The 15,394-nt window shown below is 33.1% G+C and overlaps 4 protein-coding genes across 4 annotated transcripts; all 4 read left to right on the forward strand.

The window, feature by feature from the left end:
- The first annotated feature begins 7,938 nt into the window (after positions 1-7,938).
- On the forward strand, positions 7,939-8,448 carry LOC112416630 (F-box/LRR-repeat protein At4g14103). The gene has a single exon (XM_024770901.1). It carries the CDS (start codon positions 7,939-7,941, stop codon positions 8,446-8,448), a length of 510 nt encoding a protein of 169 aa, XP_024626669.1.
- On the forward strand, positions 8,449-9,586 carry LOC112416398 (putative F-box/FBD/LRR-repeat protein At5g62970). The gene is made up of 3 exons (XM_024770113.2): positions 8,449-8,674; positions 8,864-9,010; positions 9,098-9,586. The coding sequence occupies exons 2-3, from the start codon at positions 8,909-8,911 to the stop codon at positions 9,383-9,385; spliced, it is 390 nt and encodes a 129-aa protein (XP_024625881.1). The 5' UTR covers positions 8,449-8,674; positions 8,864-8,908; the 3' UTR covers positions 9,386-9,586.
- Positions 9,587-10,104: 518 nt separating this feature from the next.
- On the forward strand, positions 10,105-13,408 carry LOC25498310 (G-type lectin S-receptor-like serine/threonine-protein kinase At1g11300). Its single transcript, XM_024770902.2, has 7 exons — positions 10,105-11,452; positions 11,541-11,651; positions 11,880-12,031; positions 12,107-12,317; positions 12,563-12,800; positions 12,898-13,045; positions 13,130-13,408. The coding sequence occupies exons 1-7, from the start codon at positions 10,153-10,155 to the stop codon at positions 13,397-13,399; spliced, it is 2,430 nt and encodes an 809-aa protein (XP_024626670.2). The 5' UTR covers positions 10,105-10,152; the 3' UTR covers positions 13,400-13,408.
- On the forward strand, positions 13,391-14,640 carry LOC120576926 (alpha carbonic anhydrase 8-like). Its single transcript, XM_039827673.1, has 2 exons — positions 13,391-13,546; positions 13,840-14,640. The coding sequence occupies exons 1-2, from the start codon at positions 13,459-13,461 to the stop codon at positions 14,361-14,363; spliced, it is 612 nt and encodes a 203-aa protein (XP_039683607.1). The 5' UTR covers positions 13,391-13,458; the 3' UTR covers positions 14,364-14,640.
- The last annotated feature ends 754 nt before the right edge of the window (positions 14,641-15,394 follow it).

Genomic DNA, 15,394 nt, shown 5'->3' on the forward strand with positions numbered 1-15,394 from the left:
CTTTTGGATTAGTGTTTTGAAATTGAAATGTCGCGCTCAAATCCAAAAGAAGATAGGATCAGTGCTCTACCAAATCCAATTATATGGCACATCCTTTCTTTTCTTCCAACCAAAACTGCTGCGATCACAAGCATTCTCTCAAAGAGATGGAACCCATTATGGCTATCAGTTCTTATTCTTCACTTCGAAGACGAAACCTTTCAAAACATGGAATCCTTTAGCCATTTTATGTCCTCTGTCTTTCTTTTACGAGACATTACTTTACCCCTCCGATCATTCCACCTCAAATGTTCAAAAGCCTCTGGCATCCAGCCACAAGATATCAATCGATTTGTTCACGCCTATGAACAGTGGCGGAGCCACGTTCATTCCAGGGTGTGCACTTGCTACCCCTCAATATGTACAATCCCCACCTATTATTTTGTAATTTTTACTTATGAACCTCCTGAAAATATATGTTTGCACCAAATTGCACCAACAATTCCCTCTTGTTTACATTGTTATTATTGCTGTCCAAATCTCTTTGCTTGGGTAGATTAGTTGTTTTACCATTGGATTAGAATGCTAACACGTGAACAAAACATGTGCAGTGCAATTTATATTACAACCCGTAACATATATTTACAACTTTTTTTTTTGAGGGAATATATTTACAACATTTAATTCATATTTTAAATGTGTAAACTATGTCATTAGTTATATATGACTTAAAAAAAACTTTATACATTCCTATGAGCTTAACTTACTTGATAGAGACATTACATGATAAATGTAGGGATTTGAACCTCAAACTCCTCGTTTCTTCACATTTAAAATGTATAAGTTCAAGTCATTAGACTATCTAATTGACACCAAAAAAAAACTCAATACTAATCTACGTGATTTAATTAATTTAACCGATGACGGTTATTGTAGAATCACTTGGTTAAAAATATATTCTTCAAATTTGATAATCTTTAATTTGTTTGATACTCTAGTATTCCGGAAAAAAATTAATCGATAGTTCAATGAACCGCCATGCTAGTTGATTCGATGAGTTGATTATTCGCCGATTTTAGGATATAAAACCGCGTAGAGGACAATCATGTGTAAGTTTGTACGTAAATTGTTTAGTATAATATACTTTTCTTTTTGAATATTTATTATATATATGCACACACACATATATATTTTAATTATTACTTGAAGTTGAAAAATTTGAACCTCGTGATCCGAGGTCCTAGCAACGCCACTGCCTATGAAGCCTCGATACCTGACACGATACCGATACCGCAATACGGGAAAATTTTCAAAACTCCCGATACGATACGGACTCGATACGTTTTTAAAAAATTAAATTTAAAATTAATAGTATAAGTGTACAATGTATAAACATAACTAAAAATGATGATAAACAAACATTCACATTAATGAAATGATCAAAACAAGTGACAATTACATATTTTTTCCGCACAAATTAGATAGAATATAGCTAAACATCATTAGTATCATCCAAAGAGAACATCATAAGTACTATAAAAAAAGAACATCTTTATCTAATGTTGACTACTTAACAGTTATCACTAATTTATATCGAAAACAAACAGCAGAAGAAACATAACATTAGAGAGAAGAGAAACAGAGTAGAATTCAATCAGTGGTAATGGTTAGAAGAGAGAATAGCTATTGCTATGTGGTGACGAGAAACCATATTTTTTTAGGTTAGAAGAGACTATGATTTTGATAGCGCTGCCAGACTTGATAAGTGTCAAGGTATAAGTAAGCTGTGTCGGAGTACAAGTTAGTCGTATTCAACACGTATCGGTCATTTTTTTTCCTTCAAAAATAAATATTAACTGTCTGATACTTCTCCGATACGCGTATCGGGACGTATCCGACACGTATCGGTCATTGTTTTTCAAAAAAATAAATATTAATTGCCCGATACCCGTATCGGGATGTATCGGAGCGTATCGGTATCGGATACGTGTCGGATACGATACTTCACCATTTTTGGAGTATCGGGGCTTTAGAGGTTCACGCTGCTGTACAACGTGGAATCGAGGACCTCAATCTTGAAATGCCTGGCAGGGTAACATTACCTCGTAGCATTTTCAGTTGTAGGACCCTTGTTTCTCTTCATTTGAAAGGGCTTAAAGTGAATGACATTTCTCACGGGGTTGTAGATTTCCCTCTGCTCAAAACTCTCCATTTGTCTAGTGTACTTTTCGAACGTTTTGAATATTTAGTAGAGATTCTATCAGGTTGTCCCATTCTCGAGGAATTGCAAGCAGAAGATTTAAGTGTAGACAATGTGGAGTGGGTTTTTATACAGGAAAATTCTGTTATAGTGAAAAAGTTTATAAGCTTACTACCAAATTTGATCAGAGTTAGCATTACAAAATCACCTTCTTATTTGATGAATCTGGTCACTCTCCTTTGCACAGAGGCTCAGATTCTGCGTGCAGAACTTGTAAGAATAATATTATGGTTATGAATTTTAATTAACTAACTTTATTTACTGTTGTGATTTGGAGATTTTTTTTCTTCCTCTATGAGTTTTCACTCTAGGTTTATAGGGTTTGACTAACTTTTCTAAATTGCAACAGGATAGGATTATCGGAAATAATAATCAGTTTCACAATCTAACCAACATAGAGCTTATCATTAAGCATAATCATCGTGATAAGTAGAAGTGGTTGATAGGAATGCTGAAACACTGTCCCAAACTTCAACATTTTACCATTCATGAGGTTCGGTTCGGTTCGGTTTGTGTCTTGGATTTTGTTTTATTTTACCTCACCACTTTTTGACCTATTTTTATAAAAAAAAAAATGTGAATTGTTGATAGGATGTTGAGAATGAAGAGGAAGTTGTGGATAATTGGGTGGATCCAACGACTATTCCAAAATGCCTTTCAACACAACTCAAGACATGCTTGCTTAAAGGTTATAAATACACAGATTGTGAGCTTCAATTTGCAAAATATATTATGCAGAATTCAAAAGTATTGAAGACCATGTCAATCAAGAGTACCTCTTCCGTAGATACAAATGCCAAGCACCAAATTTTGAAGAAACTAGCTTCGTGCACAAGGGCCTCATCAACATGTAAACTCTTATTTGATTGATGAAAGTTATGTCATAGTTTACAATAGTTCTTATGTCTACTTTTTAAATTAGATTCTTCGTATGCAATGGTAAGATCTGATGCTTTCAAAGGCATGACCTCTGTTTCATTTTGACCTCTATAACATTTAAATTTTCAAATATGTATTGACTTTCACGTAATTAATTGATACTAGATCCTCTCAACTTTTTCATTTATTTTCTTATTGATGGTTCTTTTTTACTTGGGTTATATCGATGTCTGTCATTTTTTGGTAGTCTTGTTGTGGACTTGTGGGAAAGAGTAATGGATATCAAAATTTGCAACTGCATTGACTAGTGTTGTAGAACGACAACCTGCTTTTATTTGAAAACAGAGTGTGATATTAGTTTGTGCTCCACTCGTAAGTGTGATAAACAAGTATAATATCATTCTCATCTTGGTAGCCAGTTTCTAAATTATGACATCCACTTGCTTGACTAAATGGTACAACAATTCTGATTGGTTTCTTTTCCATTAATTTGAATATCAGGTAACAATATAACCATTTAGGTTGCTAAGCTCTTTTATTAACACTATTCAAGAAAAGCAAATTGAGATGAAGAGACATGAACTAATCTTTGCTAAGATATTTTACTCTTATGATATATAACCTTCATTTATTGAGTTTTTGTTTGATTAATTCTAGGTGTAATTCAACTTAGTAATTGAATGCTGGTTTGGTATTTTTTCTGCGTTTATTATTTACTAAATTATGGCATTCTGTTTTGTACTAGTTTGCACTTTGCTATTGTCTATTGCTAGTATTTATAGCTTGTGTGACTAATAATAGTGCTTATAGTAGCCAGAGAAGACATATTCATATAAGACATTGTTACTTAACTGAAATTGGTATTATCTGGCTTGAGTATGTGAAAAATGAGAGAAATCATACAGATCCTTTAACAAAAGGATTGTCCTTGAGACGTCGAGGTCCGTGAATGGAGGAAAGTATGGTGGAGACATTATTAGTGGTCAAACAAAGCCCTGAGTACTTGTATGCACTTCATTTTTCATCTCTATGAAGTGTGGTAGTGCTTAATGTGAGGATTAGTTATTAGCTCTTAATAGGTACATAGTACTATAGAATTGAACATTTAGAATTAAAGGAGTTATTAAGCTATTTCATTGCAACACAAATGATCATGTAACTGACATCATAACAAAGCCTTTAAAGTTCACCTTTGAGCAAGTTCAAAGTAGAGTGAAAGTATGTAAAACAAAAGATTAAACTGATTGCAAAATTCAAATTCAGTTAAGGGATGATTTCCTTTTCTAAGTCTTAGTTGGGCCTCCCCTTGTGTCAATAGGCATGGCCTTAGTTTTGGAGACTAGTTTTGTTCTATGATACACAATTACTCCTAGGAGTAGGCTTGTCCTGGTTTCGGATACGTATCTGACATTGACACGATATCGACACATATAATTACATTGAATTATGTCATTTTATCAAATTATTGAGTATTGGTGTCGACGTGTCCATGTCGTGTCCGGTGTCCGTGTTTGAGCATGTGCTTCATAGGTTGTGTCTGGTGTGCTTTTGTGATCATTAGTTTGCTTTGTGATGGATGTTCTGCTTTTACCATTTTTCAGGAAATGCGGGTTGGTTTTTGTTCTCTAAATACAATATTGGCCTTGGTCGTTTTTAAGGATCTTGCAATCTTGTGGGCATAGCTTATGCAGTTATGCTTATTTATTTTGTTTGAATATATCATTTTGCTATTTGCCAAAAATAAAATTGAAGTACAATTTTCTATTTTCCATTAGTATCACATAGGTGTGTATGTGTGAATCTACAAAAAAAAAAAATGCAATAAAAGATAGGTGTCCACGTGTCCGTGTCATGTCCGGTATCTGTATGTTTTGTTTGTGACTTTGTTTGGAAATTAGTTGGTTGTGTCATGTGTGTATAGTTGCATAAAGTGAATCAATAGAATCCAGTTGGGGCTTTGTATGAATTCTGCTCTTTATCTAAATGGTTTTGCTCGTTCTCAAAGTAAATGACTAAAATACACATACGCATATTAACTCACGCTAATGCAATTGTCAACGTAAGTTAACACACGCTGCGTGAGTTAACTCACACTGAAAAACACACACTGAACTCGAGCGTAAGTTAACTCACGCTAGTTTTCTTACTTTTATTTAGCTTCCTTCAAAGCTTTATTATGAGTGTCGGCAATATTCTTTCTCTTACACTTTGGTTGCACATTTTTTAATATATTTTGAAGCAATCCTATCATAATAAAATAACTCTAGCCATAATAAAATACCTCTAGCCATATATTATGAAGCTAAATAGAGCAAATACCAATAAAGAAATGTCACTTCATTTGAAAGTAAGCATCACATTATAAATGACAACACTAGTGAAGAAGCTAAATAAAAATAAGAAAACCAACGTGAGTTAACTCACGTTATGTGAGTTAAGTCATGCAAATTTAACACTAGCGTGACTTAACTCACGCATAAGCAATATAAACATTTATTTTGGGAACAAGCAAAACAGTTTTGGTAAAGAGCAGAAATCCTTTGTACAGCTTTCCCTAAGGCTAAAGTGGTGTGTTTTTGTGATCATTAAGTTAGTTTGCTTTGCGATATCCAATTTTCAGGAAATTTGATCTTTACCAGCTTTGAGGGATTAGCATCCGCATCTGTGCATGGAGGATAGCTGATTTATGCGAAAAAAAGATTTAATTTTCATAAATAATGCTTTATACAAGTATTATTTGCTTGATTTGTAAAAATAAAAAAGTTATTATATAGGTAGTTTGTCAACAAAAAGAAAAAAAAAATCTTTGCTTGAGAAAATACCTTCTAACTCTTGAGGTAGCTAATATATTGATGTATTTAGCAGAAAATTCAATTTATTTTGACTAGTTCTATAGACACTACAATTTTAAAAGAGATGATGTGGTTTTTTAGTTAGTATATATTTTTTGAAATTTACCTTGTATAGGACGATCCTCTGTGAGTGTAACAAGGTCATTTGCAAAGGGCCTCAAAATTAGAGGGAATTCAATTATTATTTTTTTAAAAAGTTTAGAGAAAAACAATTTTACCATCAATTATGCACTGTGCATTTGTAAATGTAACATGTAAATAAATCATATTTATACTCCTACTCATATATTTTACCACAACATAATTGTCTGTCATTATATGTGTTGGATTTTAATTTTTATTCTTCAATTCTTTACAAATGAAAATAGTATAGTAGTAAATTCTAAAATAATATAAGCTCTAAATAAATATAAATTCAAAAAACGCAAAACTAATATAAATTCTACAATTTTTTATTGTTTTTTTTTACAAATTCTGAATATTTTGATAAGCTCAACATATTAAGCAAACGTTCAACTACTATCGAATATGTTTATAATGCTTGTCACATGTAAAAAGATACTAGAGGGAACAAGACAACGTTTATAAGTTACTCTCTCCGTCCTAATTTATAAGCAAAAAACACTAATTCACACTTATTAAGAAAACTAACACTTAGTGATTTGAGGTATGATTTTTTGTGTTCTCCTTGGAATAAGTTTCATGGAAAGATGTAAAAATAATTTTCATTGGTTAAAAATTATGGAGAAAATAAAAAGGAGAACAAATTAAATGCAACTTGCATTTAATTTTACATTGGAAAAGATGATTTGTTTGAAAAAACATAAAAATAGCATAAAAGTTTATCTTTTTTGCTTATATTTTGAGATAAAGAAAATGAAATTTTTTTGCTTATATTTTAGAACGGAGGGAGTACTAAGTGATGATTTAAGCTTTTTTAAAAAATAAAAAACAAAATTACATTAAAACCCTTTTTTAAAGGTTGTTTTAAAAAGAGATGGTGTGGTTTTTTAGTTAATATATATTTTTCTTTTTTGAAATTTACCTTTGTATACGTGGATCCTATGCAAATGTATCAATGTTCTTTGGAGAAGATCTGAAACTTAAAGTTAATGGTGTGTTTGGTTTAAAAGAGAAGTTCTAAAGAGAGAAATACGTGAAAGAGAAGTTAGTAAAAGAGTAAAAAATAAGAAATAGAATAAATTTGATGTATAATTTAGTATAAGAGAAAGAGAGAAGAAATAGAGAAAAGAGAATTGTTTATTATTTTTAAAAGTACTAAAATACCTCTGATTTTTTAAATCACAAATAATACAAGAAATTCATCAATACACTATTTCATCAATAAGTGCTATGTATCAGAGAAAAGGAAATAGATCCATTTCCTTACCGATGAAAACGTTAGTAAATTCTAAATTCTAAAATTATATAAATCCAAAAAAAAATTATAATTTCAAAAATTGTAAAAATAATATAAATTCTCTAAGAGAAATGATATTTATACATTTTTGTATAACTTTTATACAATCTTCTCTCTCATACTCACATTATATTCTTATTTTCTTTTTTCATTTTTCTTTCTTTTTTGACCAACAAAAAGAGAGCACAACAAGATTGTTCTAAAAGTTGGTTCTTCAATTATATGTTTTCTTTACAAATTCCGAATATTTTTGTGAGCTCAACATCCCACACACCACCGACAGTATGTCCCATCCATCTTCTTTTTAAAGTCTCAAAAACACCAACAACACCATGAAACCCTCATATTCATATTCATTCTCAACTCTCATCTTGAATGATCTACAAAATGATTCAGCTCATCCATTTCATTTCTTCTAACCCTTTGCTCAATCGCTTTCTGGGTCCCTCCAAAAAGTGAGTCATGTTTCTCAATTTCTAAACACAGATCGGTTTTCTTTAGAACTCTGCTTTTGGATTAGGATTAGGGTTAGGGTTTTGAGTTTTGAAATGTCACGATCAATTTCAACTGAAGATAGGATTAGTGCTCTACCAGATCCAATTATATGGCACATCCTATCTTTTGTTCCAACCAAAACTGCTGCAATCACAAGCATTCTATCAAAGAGATGGAACCCATTATGGCTATCAGTTCTTATTCTTCACTTCGAAGACGAAACCTTTCAAAACATGGAATCCTTTAGCCATTTTATGTCCTCTGTTTTTCTCTTACGAGATATTACTTTACCCATTAGATCGTTCCACCTCAACCGTTCAAAACGTTATGGCATTGAGACACAGAATATCAATCGATTTGTTCACGCTATTGCACAACGTGGAATCGAGAACCTCAATCTTGAACTGTCCGGCAGTATAACATTACCTCGTAGCGTTTTCAGCTGTAGGACCCTCGTTGTTCTTCATTTGCAATGGATTACAGTGAAAGACCTTTCTCAACTGGTTGTGGATTTTCCTCTCCTAAAAACTTCACTTGTTTGGTGTACTTTTGGAACGTGCTGAATATATCATCCAGCTTCTATCTGGATGTCCCATTCTAGAGGAATTGCATGCTGAAAGTTTAATTGTCAGAAACAAGGAATGGCTTGTTTCACTGAATTTTGTACGACAAAAGTTTCCAAGCTTACCGAAGTTAATCACAGCAAACATTACTAAATCGTCCCATTCTTTGGCGCTTTTTCTCGCATTACTTTGCAGGGCAAAGTCTCAACTTCTGCGTGCAGAATTGGTAAGAATATTATGGTTAATTTTTTTTTTAATAAACTTTGTTAATTATAGTTTTGCCCTTCGATTATGATCTGTGTTACGAATTTGAGTTATGATATTGCACCTTAACCCTTTCTGATCCTAGGTAGGATCTAGTGTTTGAGTGATTAAAAGAAATAGGATTTGATTTCTAACTTTTGTAAATCGCCAGGACACAAGTCACCTCATACATCTTAAGTTTCGCAATCTAACTAACATGGAGCTTATCCTTAAGCATAATCATTGTGAGAAGTGGAACTGGTGGTTGCTAAAAGCGCTGAAACATTGTCCCAAACTTCAAAATCTTACCATTCATCAGGTTTTGTTGATGCCTAGCTTTTTCTTTTCTTTTTACCTCAGCACCTTTTCTCCAATTTTATATATAAAAAAATTGAATTGTTGACAGGATTTTGAGAATGAAGAGGAATTTGAGGAAGTTGTGGATAATTGGGTGTATCCAACAATTATTCCAGATTGCCTTTCAACACAACTCAAAACATGCTTGCTTAAAGGCTATGAATGCACAGATCGTGAGCTTCAATTTGCAAAATATATTATGCAGAATTCAGAAGTATTGAAGACCATGTCAATCAAGAGCGCCTCTTCCATAGATACAAATACCAAGCACCAAATTTGGATGAAACTTGCTTCGTGTACAAGGGCCTCATCAACATGTAAACTCTTGTTTGATTGATGAAAGTTAGGTCATAGTTGCTATAGTTCTTATATGTCTACTTTTTATATTAGAATCTTTGTATTCAATGGTAACATCTGATGGTTTCAAAGGCATGGCCTCTGTTTCAATTTGACCTCTTATGTCATTTCAATTTTCAAATATGTATTGACTTTCACGTAACTAATTGATGCTAGATCCTCTCAACTTTTTCTTTTCTTACTGATGATTGTTTTTTTACTTGGGTTATATCAATGTCTGTAATTATTTGGTAGTCTTGTTGTGGACTTGTGGGAAGAAGTAATGGATGTCAAATTTTCCAACTACATAGACTGGTGTAGTAGAATGCCAACGTGCTTTTAATTGAAAACAGATATGTGTGCAAATTTTTTTTTTTTGAGGGAAATTCTTTCCTATTTTTCATTTTAAATAAATAAATAAATTATTTCTTTACCAATATACCTTTGATTATATTACATTTTTTTCTTCAAGCTATAATAAATACAGTTATATGTTAGAAACATAAGTCAATTTTCTATCATGAGTATAGCAATGAAAGTCAACTCGAAAGAACATAAATTCATGCAAAATATAAAGAAATACAACATTGAATAAGTGGTCCATCTCCATGATAATGTGAACCATACATTACATAGCATGAAAATTTCAATACGCAGCTGCAAAGTCACATCAAAACGTGTTGTTGACTATTAGCATGCCAGGAAAATTAGTCACTTATGAAAAATAAAATTCATAATTTATCATAACTAGAAGCAATCATCTCAGTAATGAATTTCAACAATTACAAAAATATGTTCATGTTCTTCATTTTGACCATGCTGTGTTTTAATTTTCTAGATGTTAGTGATGCCATAGACACCATTACATCAACTCAGTTTATCAAGGACCCTGAAACTCTAAGCTCCAAGAGTGGTAACTTCACCTTAGGCTTTTTTAGTCCTGAAAATTCTACGAATCGTTATGTTGGAATTTGGTGGCAGCCTCATTTCACAATCCTATGGGTGCTTAACAGAGACCAACCTCTCAAAGATTCTTCTGGTGTTGTTAAAATATCTGATAATGGTAATGATCTCGTGGTATTGAACGGAAAGAAAGAGGTGATTTGGACATCCAACGCACCGAATGTTGCAACCAATTCAAGTTCGAAGCTTTTAGATTCAGGGAACCTTGTACTACTTGAAGGCACAACAGAAAGAACCATGTGGGAGAGTTTCCAGCATCCTTCAAATGTAATGCTGCCAAACATGAAACTTACTAGCAACAAAATAACAGGTGAGAAAGTAAAACAAACATCATGGAAAACACCTTATGATCCATCCATTGGAAGCTTCTCTTTGAGTGTTGAAAGGCTTACTATACCTGAAGTGTTCATATGGAATGAAAATCAACCATATTGGCGAACTGGTCCGTGGAATGGTAAGATTTTTACAGGGCTTCCATATATGACAACTCATTATCTCGGTGGTTTACATGTTGGAGATGATGGAGAAGGAAATGTTTCATTCTTTCAAATAACATCAGATACAGTTGGTCTTATAATCTATAATTTGAGTTCAGAAGGAAATTGTGAAGAGAAATGGTGGGATGAAAAGAAGAAAGAATGGAAAGTAACATGGAATAGTCATGAAATGGAATGTGATGTTTATGGTGTATGTGGACATTTTGCAAGCTGTAATTCACAAAGCTCACCAATATGTAGCTGTTTGAAAGGGTTTGAGCCAAGGAACAAAGAGGAATGGAATAAACAAAATTGGACCGAAGGATGTGTTAGGAGGACACCTCTTCAACAGTGCGAAAGATACAGAAATCAAAACACAAGTGAAGACAGTAACGCTGATGGTTTTTTGAAACTGCCGATGGTCAAAGTTCCCGATTTTGCAGACGGATCATCTCTCACACTGTCATCAGAAACATGCAAAAGTCAATGTCTGGAGAATTGCTCTTGTGTTGCATATTCTTATGATGCTGACATTGGTTGTATGTCTTGGACTGGGAACCTAGTTGACATACAAAAATTCTCAAATGGAGGACTTGACTTGTATATTCGTGTAGCACACACAGAACTTGGTAAACATTGTATGCTAGTTGTTATTTGATCTACTAATTGAATTCACCTGTTAGGGTTTTTAAAAATTTCAACTTTCCTCGGCTACAGATAAAGAGAAAAACATGAAAGTCATCATCATTACTATAACAGTGCTAACAGGAACTGTCATAGTTCTTGCTTGTGCGTATATCATGTGGAGAAGGAGAACTAACCACCATGGTAATATATCATCTTATTGGATTCAAATTATACTATAAACGAGTTTTCTACATATTAGTAAAGTTAATTCAAATCATATACAATCTGAATTTTGATAAAATCAATCTCATTACAGTAGCTAGTTTCTGTTTTCTTTAATTTAACAATTTCAAATCACAATCACCGTCAATTTTTTAATTGTTTCATGCTTCTTTCCAACCACTAATTCATGATTTTCAAATAAATCAGCAACCATCCGAAGTGACAATGCGATTGGAGAACTGTCACAAGTTAAACTCCAAGAGCTATTACTATTTAATTTTGGCAAGCTTGCAACTGCAACCAACAACTTTCACTCATCCAACAAACTTGGGCAGGGAGGTTTCGGACCGGTATACAAGGTAAACTAAATTCAGCAAGTTTAATGATATTTAAGCTCATTATCAATATTAGCTATATCTTTATTTCTCTTCTAGGGGACAATGCATGATGGTCAGGAAATAGCAGTTAAAAGACTTTCTAAAGCATCTGGACAAGGTCTAAAAGAATTCATGAATGAAGTGGCGGTCATTTCTAAGCTTCAACACCGCAATCTTGTAAAACTTCTTGGCTGCTGTGTTGACGGAGAGGAAAAGATGTTGATATATGAGTACATGCCAAATAAAAGTTTGGATGCTTTTCTCTTTGGTTAGTCTTTGACACTCCTTTTCCTATTTCTCCATACCCAATTCAAGCTGAGGTTAAACTTTATTCGTCATATATGAAAATGTTTCGTAGCAATGAACAATTGCTAAACAGCTATGATGTCTTGGAACGTGCTAATTATATTTTCAATGCGTGGAGTCCAATCTTGAGTTTTAGATGACACAATTTACCTTGTAATAATGCTACATTTAAATTAAAGTAACAAAGCTTTACCTTTGATTTATTAGATGCCTCGAAAAGTAAAATCCTTGATTGGAGGAAACGCTTTAGCATAATAGAAGGAATAGCTCGAGGATTGTTGTATCTGCACAGAGATTCCAGACTAAAAATTATACATAGAGATTTGAAGCCAAGTAATATCTTGCTAGATAATGAGCTTAATCCAAAAATATCAGACTTTGGTATGGCCAGAATCTTTGGAGGGAGTGAAGATCAAGAAAATACAAGAAGAGTTGTTGGTACTTAGTAAGTACACCAATACACCTTTTCCTTTGTTCAAAACTATGGTAGCATACTTGGATTGGATATTCAATTTCAATTATCTAATTGCACTTCAATGCAGTGGTTATATGTCTCCAGAATATGCAATGCAAGGACTGTTTTCTGATAAATCTGATGTCTTTAGCTTTGGAGTTTTACTTCTTGAGATTATTAGTGGAAGAAGAAATTCAAGCTTTTATGACTGCGACTCTCTTACCCTTTTAGGATTTGTAAGTCTCTTAAATTCTCATCTAACTCAATTTTGGATGTTCTAAAGTTTTCTCAAATGTTTGACATTTGTTTTGTCAATTTAGGTATGGATTCAATGGCAAGAAGGCAATATTCTACCACTGATAGATCCAGAAATATATGATCATATCCATCATAAATATATTACGAGGTCCATACACATAGGGCTTCTATGTGTACAGGAATTTTCCATAGACAGACCTACCATGGCGGCTGTAATTTCTATGCTGAACAGTGACATTGTAGATCTTCCTCCTCCAAAGAAACCTGCATTCATCCTGAAGCAGAATATGCTGAGCTCGGTGTCGCCTGAAGAAAACAACGATGACTTCTAGTAATTACCATTAAATTAAATGCTTGAATTTTGATTAAGCAACTTTCTTTTCTTGAACTTATGCAGGTTGCTATAATGAGACTCAAGGTTGACCTTCAATGTAGAAAATGCTGTAAGAAAGTCAAGAAGATCCTTTGCAAATACCCTCGTGAGTCTTTCAATAATAATTCTTTTACTCTCATATTTTATTATTTTTCCTTATACATATTTTTGTATGGTGGTGTTAATATATTATTAGGCTATAGTTCCCATTAAATATAGACTTTGTATTGAAAATTGACAAAATTATATCAACAAGTATTTTTTTTCCTATTCAATTTCACCTAATTTTAGTTTCTTGATTTTTTTTTTAAACCTTCTTAATTTGTTTATTTTTACAATACCTTCTTAATTTTTTAGTATTTGCGTTGTTTATGTTGTTGCAATTTTCATGAATGAAAGAAATTCGAGATCAAATATATGATGAGAAGAATGGTATAGTGACCATAAGAGTGGTGTGCTGCAGCCCAGAGAAGGTAAGAGACAATATTTGTTGTCAAGGGGGTGGTACCATCAAAAGCATAGAAATAGTTGAACCACCAAAACCCAAGCCAGCACCTGAGAAGCCCAAAGAGCCAGAAAAAAAGCCCGTGCCCGAGGCAAAGCCGATTGCACAACCTGGCCCGCCTAAACAAAATCCAAGTCCAGCTCCAGCTCCGGCACCAGCTCCGGCTCAGGCACCGGCTCCACTTCCTTCCGCGGCTGCACCAGCTGTAATGTTTCCTCAGACAGCGCCAATGTCCATTCTTGCATATCCTTCGCCAGTTGTTCCTTACGGGCATGTTTATGGTCCTGGACAAGGTGGCCCCCCACAGTTTTATGGGAGGCCCGTGTATGATAGTTATGGATGGAGTGGGCCTTGCTATGTAGGTCATCACCACGATTGCTTGCGCGAAGAAGAGGCGTCGACATGTACAATAAGTTGAAGGGTACTCGTGGAGGAGAATGGTTATGTAGGTGAAGAGATTTTATATAATAATAACTTTCTTTGATAAATAAAAAGTGTAATATATGAGGTGCGTTTCAAAATTCACCAAAACTAAGGAAGCATCAAAGTTTAGAGAGCGTTTATCGATTATTTGTCAACATGGTCTTGTCAAAATTCACCATATCCCATGTTTATAGTACAATTTTATATCTTGAACTAAATGTTGTGTAAATGAGATCAATATCTTGAACTAAATGTTGTGTAAATGAGATAAATAAAGTTTCTTCTCTAAGTTTTATTTTTTGCTTTACAAGTCTTTTAAGCATTTCCATACACACAAAAAAAAGGTCTTTTCAGCATTGTTTGGTTCAGTGCTAAAGGGAAGGAAAAAAAAAAGGTATGGAAATTGGAAGGAAAATAAAGATATTTTATTATTTGGCAACGAGGAGATTGGTTGAAGATATATAATAAAAGAAGAATAACGAGTACCTCAATGTGGAGCAATTAAATATATTACATTTCGTTCCAAATAGCTCAGTTGGCAGGGACATGCATTATTATATGCAGAAGTGAGAGTTCGAATCCCATATACCCCACTTATTCACCTTAAAAAAAGTGAATTCTAGCCACTGCCATGTATATATATATATATATATATATATATATATATATATATATATATATATATATATATATATATATATATATATAAAGTAAGGTTTTATATGTCATGTGTCACTTCCACGTTTATTCTCAATATTTTTATTATTTTTCTATTTTTTAAAACTAATATTTAATTTGGCATAATATCTCAACAAATTTTTGATCTTATCTATTATATATTTTAGGCCAAATACTATTTTTGGTCTTTTTAGTTTGACAGAATTTCCAAGTTACTCCTTCAAGTTTCGAAAGTTTCAATTAGATCCTTTTAGTTTGACACAATTTCCAATTAGTCCTTTAAGTTTCAAAAATATCAAATAGGACCTTTTAGTTTAACAGAATTTCCAAGTTAGTCCTTTAAGTTTA

Source organism: Medicago truncatula, chromosome 7 (assembly GCF_003473485.1).
Source record: "Medicago truncatula cultivar Jemalong A17 chromosome 7, MtrunA17r5.0-ANR, whole genome shotgun sequence".
Lineage (NCBI taxonomy): Eukaryota > Viridiplantae > Streptophyta > Magnoliopsida > Fabales > Fabaceae > Medicago > Medicago truncatula.

What these genes read in the sequence shown, in the direction of transcription:
- LOC112416630 (XM_024770901.1), top strand. Translation starts at nt 7,939, where the DNA reads ATGTCACGATCAATTTCAACTGAAGATAGGATTAGTGCTCTACCAGAT.
- LOC112416398 (XM_024770113.2), top strand. Translation starts at nt 8,909, where the DNA reads ATGGAGCTTATCCTTAAGCATAATCATTGTGAGAAGTGGAACTGGTGG. An exon ending in AAAATCTTACCATTCATCAG is followed by an intron (nt 9,011 to 9,097) that starts GTTTTGTTGATG and finishes AATTGTTGACAG; the next exon opens with GATTTTGAGAATGAAGAGGA.
- LOC25498310 (XM_024770902.2), top strand. Translation starts at nt 10,153, where the DNA reads ATGAATTTCAACAATTACAAAAATATGTTCATGTTCTTCATTTTGACC. An exon ending in AAGGAGAACTAACCACCATG is followed by an intron (nt 11,652 to 11,879) that starts GTAATATATCAT and finishes CAAATAAATCAG; the next exon opens with CAACCATCCGAAGTGACAAT. An exon ending in CTCTTACCCTTTTAGGATTT is followed by an intron (nt 13,046 to 13,129) that starts GTAAGTCTCTTA and finishes TTGTCAATTTAG; the next exon opens with GTATGGATTCAATGGCAAGA.
- LOC120576926 (XM_039827673.1), top strand. Translation starts at nt 13,459, where the DNA reads ATGCAGGTTGCTATAATGAGACTCAAGGTTGACCTTCAATGTAGAAAA. An exon ending in GATCCTTTGCAAATACCCTC is followed by an intron (nt 13,547 to 13,839) that starts GTGAGTCTTTCA and finishes CATGAATGAAAG; the next exon opens with AAATTCGAGATCAAATATAT.